This window comes from Crotalus tigris, unplaced genomic scaffold (assembly GCF_016545835.1).
Source record: "Crotalus tigris isolate CLP2741 ecotype Arizona unplaced genomic scaffold, ASM1654583v1 scf7180000024439.5362192, whole genome shotgun sequence".
NCBI lineage: Eukaryota > Metazoa > Chordata > Lepidosauria > Squamata > Viperidae > Crotalus > Crotalus tigris.
The window spans coordinates 353,771-362,647 of record NW_024100609.1 but is presented as its reverse complement, the minus strand read 5'-3'; the positions used below and the strand labels follow the sequence as shown (position 1 = coordinate 362,647).

Genomic DNA, 8,877 nt, shown 5'->3' with positions numbered 1-8,877 from the left:
ACACTAAACCAAATGTTTCAGGTCCTTTCATTACAGAATCCTGGAATATTAATTTTCAGGATTCAGTATTTAGATGTATGCTTTCATTTTCAGTATAATTTAACTCTCTTGCCTCCACTTTTGGGAAACTTAAAATTAAAAGATAGGTTTTTTGAAGTTTTAAGGGAAGTATCACAGAAGTTCTTTAGCTCTCTTGTCACTCAATAGGAAAGAGTTTTATTATTCAATAGTGCCACAATATATTGATGTCACAGTAGACCTAATTGTAATCATGATTTTCAGTTATGTACTTTGAACAGCTATAAATTTGTTATTTATGTCATCTTTTCATCAACAAACCAAATGTATAGAAATTTTAGTTTCATACTTTTAAAAAAGCATGACATTAAAAAATATGAAGAATTAACTTTTATTAATTGACATATAGTTTTTGCACTTTACAGCTGAAATTCTGGAAACTCAAACACAACATCTTTGCCCGTCAGCTTCTTGTATACACCAGAAAATGTTTCAACCTGCAAACAGAATAACCAAACATCAGCAAAAATGATACTTGACATTAAAGAAGGCAAACTATACTGGAAAGAAGAATATATCAATTCTGAAATTAAAGAAATATATATGGTATTACTGTATACGTTTTTTAAAAGCTTATACTCTTAAGATTAATTTATACATCACTGAACATTTATAGGAACAACACATTTGGCACAAGGTAAAAAACTAAGCCATGAGAGGTGGCAGCACAGAATCAATATTGACTATAGAAATCACATAGTGGAACCTGGTTGGTATTTAAAATGATAAAACCACCAGGAAGACTCAGGGATCTCAGCTATACCATGAAATAAAATAGCCAAAAAATACAAAACATATATTACAAGACACTTCTGTAATTTGCCAAGAAAATGAAATGTATCCAGGTATTCACTAAGAATCAAGCTTGAAATTATCTCTACCTCTAAACAATGTTAATATATTCAAATAAAAAAGCCAATGAGAGTTGACAATTCAAGCTGATAACCAAAACCATTTACTGTATCTCAGACAATTAACAATCTTATACACAAAGTCACGATCTGAAGACAGGACAAAGCAGAATTTCCCTCCTTTTTTTCTATCAATTCAAGTTTCATCCTATGTGTAATTTGTAGAGCAGGGGTTCCCAACCAGGGGTGCAAGATGATATTCCAGGGGTATATGCACAATTTGTTATTTTGAACTTTTGTAAGGGGTGAGAGAATATATTAGAAGCGTTCTAGGAGTGCAGGGTATAGAAAAGGTTGGGAGTCGCTGTTGCAGACTATCTGTAAACTGAGGGAATGTGTACTATGAGTATCCATTAAATAGAGACTACTCTTGAGACCTCATTACACAAATATGATAGATTATGCAGAGGATTTTTATTATTTGTGATTTGCAACCTGTTCTTGTGACTGTAGCACCACCCCAATACTGATGTGATTGCAATTTCAAACATTTGTCAACAGGCTCCCATTTATGACTGGCTGTAGTAGTCATGTGATCACAATTTGCAACCTGCCCATTGGTCAATGACTTTGAATTTGGTTAAGGACTATATGATTTGCTTAACAATCGTCATAACAATTTTGTAAAATTGGGTCCAACTTGGCTTACAACAGAAATTCCAGGTCCAACTGGTGTCATAAGTTGAAGACTACTGGTAGGCCTGTTTCAGGCTAAACTAATGGCATTGTTTAGAAGATGTCTGGCAGAAAATTAAACATTTCAGAATTTTCTGTTCCCATATCATCAGATTGCACATATCCCTATAACATAGGCCACAGGTCGGCAAAGTGCAGCTCTGGAGCTACATGCGGCTCTTTAAGCCTTCCCCTGTGGCTCCCAGCCTCCTCTGCCATTTGCAAAGAGAGACAGAGGCAGGCACTTGTGTTTCCCTGCTTCTCTCTGTCTCTCTGTCTAAAAGAGAGTGGACTCACGGTGTTCTCCGACAAGCTGAAAAGCTTTTTGGGCGGGGCTCCTCCCTTTGCTGCATCTCTGCAGTAAGCAGGAAGGGCAGGAGAGACCTAGCTAGCCCAGCTATGCTGGCTCAGGAATTTTGGGAGTTGAAGTCCATGAGTCATAAAAGAGCGAGGTTGCCTACCCCGAGCTTGTTGGAGAACAGCTTGAAGCCAGCTTGCCAGGTGAGCAGAAGATCGGAGAGAGGGAGGGAGAGAAAGGGAAAGAAAGAGTGGGGGAAGGGAACTGGCAGACCAAGGACAGAAAGAGAGAGGGAGAGACCCTTTTGACATTTAAAATGAAGATAACACTGCATAATCCTTTTTTATCTTTAACACACACACACACACACAAAATAAAGGTAAAAAAAGGATATATGCAGTGTTATCTTCATTTTAGGTATCAATAGGGTTTTGCGGCTCCCAGTGTTTTGTTTTGGGTGGGAAACGGGTCCAAGTGGCTCTTTGAGCGTTTTGGGTTGCCTACCCCGAGATAGGCCATAATGTACCTTACATAGTCTAAATGTTTTGTGTCCCTTTTTTTGATCAAAAAGAAAAAACAAAAAACCCAACATTTGAAAGTCCTGCAGGCACCATATTTCAGCAATTCCAAGAACGTTCAATCACAGCACATTAATCCCTGTCCTTTGATCATTTCCAACTTTTCAAGTGTATCAACCTCATCAAATGATCTATCCCAGTCTGCTTTATCCGTTTATCTAAAGTTTATCTCAATAAAGGCAAACTCCTTCTCTTTCTTACCTTGTGTTCAACATTGTTCTGTTGCGCTTTGTCTAAATGGACCTTTATAAGCCGGCTGCCATCCAGTTTTACACGGATTCTCTTGCCCACAATTTCACTGGGGAAAACCAAGTCTTCAAGAATGGCATCGTGCACTGCGGTAAGCGTACGGCTAAACAGAAGAGAATCAAACATTTGCTACACTGCCTTCAATTTTATACAACTTCTACTAAGGAATCATTCAATTTACAAATAAAAACTGGTTATGTGGAATGTTTTAAATCAGACATTCTGCTCCCAGAGAGATACTGCATTACCTAAACAGTTAAGATTAAATTTAAATAATTTTTTAGGAGCAAATTGGCTATTCTTGTCCATTTACCACTAACCACAGAACAAAAGACAATTATATTTTTCTCTCAGCTATAGCCTTGCCTGATATGTGCTTTCAAAGAACACAATAAAATTACAAATGAAATATTCAGGATCAGAATCCAAATGGCTAAATTTACATAAAACAATAAACTATAACCCTGCAAAATATTAGCTTAAAATGCATGAAGACTCTTGGATCAAACAGAACTATTTCCATCTGGAGTGCCTAAAAGAAAGCTAAAGTATTATGTTGCTAAAACTGAGCTTATGGCTCAAGACTAAATATCTTACTAATAATCTTGGCTTATAAACAATGCAACAAGCCATTAGCCTTAGTTCAGACAAGACTATTATTACTTTCTAAAGTTGCTTCAGCCTGCAGGAGGATAATCAGTGTTTCGTAGAATCAGAAGGAGAATATATATTTGCATTGTTACCAAACAGAAGGCCCTAAGAGCAAAATGATAATACATCCTTGTCTGGTTGGACATAATGTTCAAGTCAGCCCTTTCAGTACAATATACTTGGAAAGTTTGCAGCCTTCTATAGTATCCATACTGTGTTAGTAATATAAAATGCAGAAATGCTACATATAACTCAAAACAACAAGTTCCCAGAACAGCCAATGAACTGAACATCTTTATCTAATCTTGCAATTTCCAGGTCTGTCCATCTAATTTATGTAGCTGGCCATTTCGTAAGAAAGTGACTCTGGGCGGTATTCAACAAAATTACAGAGGTTACTTGATTAGTACTCTTATTGTCCCCAACCAGAATGCAGTTAGACTGAGAAAATTTGATTCCAGAAGTTCAGCTAGAGCTTGTCAGGATGGGTGGAGAGAAGAGGCATAATACCCTCTCCATTTCAGCATTACTCCAAATTATATAAAAATCATACTGACTAGGGAATATTGGGACTTGAAATCCACACATCTTTAAGTTGCTACAGTTGAGAAACACTGGCATAGAGTACGAGAAAAGAATGTTGCATCTAATAATTTTAAAGTAACAGTTAGCAAACAGCATTCTAAGCCAACTATTAAAAAGCCTTGTTTTTTAAACTGATCAAATATTATCAAAGTACTAAATTCTGCAAGATTTTAAGTGTTTCTCAACTAAGACCTACCAAGTTTTCAGATAGCTTCAACCACTATTTAAAAAAATATTTGGGGAGACTGCCAAATGATGCTTGCCAAACCAGTTTAAAGTATAACTTAAAAAACTATAAGTACACAATAAACTGCTTTTGTTCATTTCTGCTTATATACCAATTTGCGACCGTCACACAAACGTTCTGCGCACGCGCAGCGCCACGGCGCGCATGCGCGGCACTGCCCCCATGCGCGGCGCGCGTGCACGGCGGCGCAAAAAATGGCGGATCGCCGCCCTTGGCGACCCCAGAAAAATGGTCGATTGACCCCAAATGGGGTCGCGACCCATAGGTTGAGAACCGCTGCTCTAGAGGGCTATTCAATCACATAAAAGAGCAGCTTGATAGCAGTTTTCATTCCGTCAATAGACCAATAAAATTGATACATTTTCAAAATAATTTTATGCTCAGATAGACACATTCATCTATAGTCCTCAACTTACAACTATAATGGGAATTGATGGTTGTAAGTTGAGGCACCCATGTGACTAACCTAATTTTATTACTTTTTTGCAACAGTCACTAAGCAAATGCCACCACCATTAAGAAAACCCATTATCTGCAATGGACATTTTTTGCTGGACATATAAGTAAATTTCAGTTTCCAGCAACCCCCCCCCAATAAATCAGTCACATGACCATGGGATACTACAAATAGTTATGTGACCTAGTTGCTAAGCATCCAAAAGCAGTCACATGACTGCTAGTAAGTTGAGAATACCCATAATCCAATACCATTTGCTCCAAATGACAACAGATTTCTATTGGCTTAGGCAGATGCCTTTATCATTATTTAGGATCCCTATGCAAATTATTATAGATTAGCCCTAACATTTCCCTGCATGCAAACCATGTGCTACGTTACAGACCATTCACACTGAGACCCAGTAAATAACCAAATAAAATCATACTGTTGCCATTAAATCTGTCTCAAATTTCCAAGCATTAAATCACATTAACTTATAAATAGCTTGGAAGGATTTGAACACAGCTGTACCAAAATATTTGTGTTTCTTTTCAAAACATAACATTACCTCCTGGGACGCTTCTGCTTGTTTTTTGTGCGGCTTTTTCTTGTTGGCTTGGGTAAAATTCTTCTCTGTTAAAATAACAGCATATCTATAAGCATGTTTCTTATACAGTGTAGACAGGCCCTTTTACAACAGGCTTTTACAGTCTTTTTGTGAGCCTAAAACAGACTTTCAGTACAATATAAAGCATAAATAATTGAAAGCAAGACCCAGTTCTAGCACGAGCCAAGTAACCATATGTGGTAGACTACAAATTTCGTAAGTGAACTGTCTTCACAAACCACACTTTCCGTTTTTAAAATCCAAAGATTTATGATAAACACCTACCTGGGCAATGAAGACCACATGTTTTCCACTGAATTTTTTCTCCAGCTCACGAACTAGCCGCACCTGAATCTTCTGAAAAGATTTCAGCTGGGGAACTGGTACAAAAATGATGATTGCTTTTCTACCACCACCCACTTCAATCTCCTAAGGGAAAAAAAAAAACAGAACTGGGGATGAACATGAATTACATTTTAAAAATACAAAACTAGCATTTTATTTCCATAAGCACCAAAGATCCAAAGGTATCTTAATTTTTGGAATTTCAACAGGCAAAAGTTAATCTGGCAGTCATCTCTTCTTGAGCACTAAGTTCTGAGAAATTCCTATGGAAAGATCTGGATAGAAATTGTGAATGCATCACTGATCAAATCCAACATAATGAAAATAATCATTTTACATCCTGGCTTTATAGCAAGGGAATTACATTTATCAATACCTAGTAACTCCCTTTTTATGAATCTGTAATCCCGTAATTCAGGGTAGAGCTGGGCGTACTGATGCCCTTCCTAACACATGGAGTTTGCAGATTTTTTCCCCCTTCCCTAGAAGAGAAACATCTACTAATTGTATCAATATCTAGTATAAAATAATTAGTTTTGGTTTTTTAAAGCATTTAAATTGCACCTGAAACGTACAAAATCTTCAAATTGTTGATGTAAAAATTACACACAGTAAGAAAATAGGCTGATTCAGCTAACGTATCTGATTTCCACACAAGATTTTTTTTAAAAAATGTAGGCATGTAATCAAATATACTGACTGCAAGTCAAAACATAAGTACCTTCTACAATTTTGATTGCAGTTACTGTACCCAAGGAGTTTTAGGAACATACAGAAGACTCTTAAGAAGTTTTATTTTGAACAAAGGAATTTCTGTATCAACAAAATTCCATATTCTATTGAGGCTAACTTATGTGAAAATTACTTCCCAGAATGCCTATATTGGAGTTTATTCAAGACTACAGCAATTTCCAGGTTTTAATGATAAAAGTAAATCAATGATACGGTATGGAAGGGGAAACTATAAAATCAAACACTAGGCACATTATATCTGGACATACTAAATCTCCTGCATCCTGCTCAACTTCTAGGATATTTGGGGTCCAAAGGGCAAAAGGAGATTCTTGGATTAAGCCTAAATGTTACATGAATTATATCAGATAAAATATTCAATGCATACAAAACATATAATCCCAACCAACAAAGTTTACATATTACCTTTGCTGCTGTGATGTTCAGTTCTCTCAGCTGAGCCTTTAAGTCAGAATTCATCTCCAACTCCAAGAGAGCCTTAAGAGAAGATTATTATTAATCACTTGTTTTTTCTGCTTTGGATGTTTTACTTTTCACAAATAATTATGTAACCATGGCATTTTGATTAAAATACTTAGATGAGCTACACATTTAGTTGAAAGGTCTGGAACTTATTCCAGAAGCAATCAGCAGAGGTTCCTCTGAAATACACTAAAATACACAAGGCGACTTCCATTTCTATTTAAAATATTTCAACTACAAAATCCTTACTAAATTTTCCAACAGCATGTTCATTTAGGCTACAAGTATTTATCACAAAGTATTACAAATCCATAACACTAACCACCTCATTAGTCATATTTTAACACCGCTCTTATTTCTTTCAGCCTAAATTTTCCAACTGTTATCAAACAAAAAGGGCACATACCTGGGAGATGCCAGATTCAAATTCATCTGGCTTTTCGCCGTTGGGCTTCACAATCTTTGCGCTCGAACTGAACATGGCCTTTCTGCATTCAAAAATAAAAATAGTACAGAATAAAAAATGTCCCTCTCAAAAGTTAAGGAAAAGCACATGATAGTTCTGTGTGATTGTTTAACTAAACCTGCAGACTGTAATCTACAACATAAATGAATGTGTAGGAGTACTATACACAGCAGTTAAGTATTTAAGGATACAGGATTTAGTAAAAGAAAATCTAAGTTAAACCATCTGCTCAACAATTATTTCTAAACTGCAGTTTTCATACAAGTAAAAGCTTACAAGAGTAGCCTACCTCATAAGGGTATTGTACACGGCCAATACAAATTTCAAAGTACACAGCCCCACACACACCCATATAAACCACAATGCCTGGATTAATAGCATCTTCTCAGAGCAGTTACTATGAAACATTCCACGCCTATGAGATGGTCAATTGCATCCTTTCCAAATACCCTCTAAAAATCAGATTGTATAATGCTACCCTGGTCAATGAACGAAGTATTTTGATTTGACTCTAGATGATCTCAAAGATGTTTTTTAAAAAGGCAAGTGGACAAGTTTTTCTTCCCATCCCAGAAGCTCTCAGTTCAGAACGTGAACTGAAGTGAAACGTCTTCAAGAAAAAAAAAAACAAAGTCCAGTTGCCTTTAGAAAAAGCAACTTTGGGACAACCATAACTTGGATGACCGAGAATCTCTATAGCCAGACTCTTAAGTAACACACAAATACTACAGCAGCTTTCTACCGATTGGAATAGAATTTGCCGTATAGAAAAAAAAATCAACTTCAAAACAGTGATCCGGTTGTTACTCAGTATATAGGAAATGCAAGATAGGGAAAATGGCAATTAACCTCGTGTTAAATTCAAAGGCCTTTAGCAAAGTTGGCTGATTTGCACCAGCATCTCACCAGAACACGTATGCCGAAGCTTGTAAGTTCATCCACCATGTACCATCCATGAGAGCAAGAAGAGCCATTTACTACTGAAAAAACGTGGCCGGGAAAGAACAGGTGGGGTGAAAACAGCCTATTTTGCAGAAAACTACGCCGCAGAAGAGACAATCTTGCCTCCTGCGTAAATCTGCTGGGATCCCACCGAAGGCTGAATTCACAACCTCACGAGTGTTAACAAGCGCACGAACCCGGAAGCCTTGGCCAATTTGAGATCTACTGACCCCACAGTATCATTAAAATGCAAAATCGGGTGTTTTATAGTTCTTCCTTCCTTCTTGCCGGATTTTTTTCCATAGCGTCTCCCCACCCAAGAAGATCAAGCTCCTTTCCTGGTGCAAGCAGCCATCGAGAACTAAGAAAGGGCAAATCGGATGCATCCCGAGACGCTCGGCCTAGAAAAGCAGATTTCCCCCAATTCGACACCATATCGCTAGACCCTCCGAGGAAAAAACACACCATCACCTCCCGCCAGGCCCCAGTCGCTCATACCCACCACTTTCAGCGCCGGCCTAGAAAAAGGAAGAGTTCTCGCGAGAACACTGCTCATCCCCGGTGTGGGGAGGCTTGACTCCGCCTTCTCAC

At 37.5% G+C, this 8,877-nt stretch overlaps 1 protein-coding gene across 1 annotated transcript; it reads right to left on the bottom strand.

The window, feature by feature from the left end:
- Positions 1 to 393: 393 nt before the first annotated feature.
- RPS7 (ribosomal protein S7) lies at positions 394 to 8,858 on the bottom strand. The gene is made up of 7 exons (XM_039331848.1): positions 8,789 to 8,858; positions 7,285 to 7,366; positions 6,822 to 6,893; positions 5,604 to 5,747; positions 5,280 to 5,344; positions 2,742 to 2,892; positions 394 to 515 (listed from the first exon to the last, which is right to left on the bottom strand). The coding sequence occupies exons 2-7, from the start codon at positions 7,357 to 7,359 to the stop codon at positions 438 to 440; spliced, it is 585 nt and encodes a 194-aa protein (XP_039187782.1). The 5' UTR covers positions 7,360 to 7,366; positions 8,789 to 8,858; the 3' UTR covers positions 394 to 437.
- Between the last annotated feature and the right edge of the window lie 19 nt (positions 8,859 to 8,877).

Coding starts and splice junctions, on each gene's coding strand:
- RPS7 (XM_039331848.1), bottom strand. CDS start 7,359: ATGTTCAGTTCGAGCGCAAAGATTGTGAAGCCCAACGGCGAAAAGCCA. Junction 5,345..5,603: donor ATGTGGTCTTCATTGCCCAG/GTAGGTGTTTAT, acceptor TTATTTTAACAG/AGAAGAATTTTACCCAAGCC. Junction 516..2,741: donor AGAACAATGTTGAACACAAG/GTAAGAAAGAGA, acceptor TTCTGTTTGCAG/GTTGAAACATTTTCTGGTGT.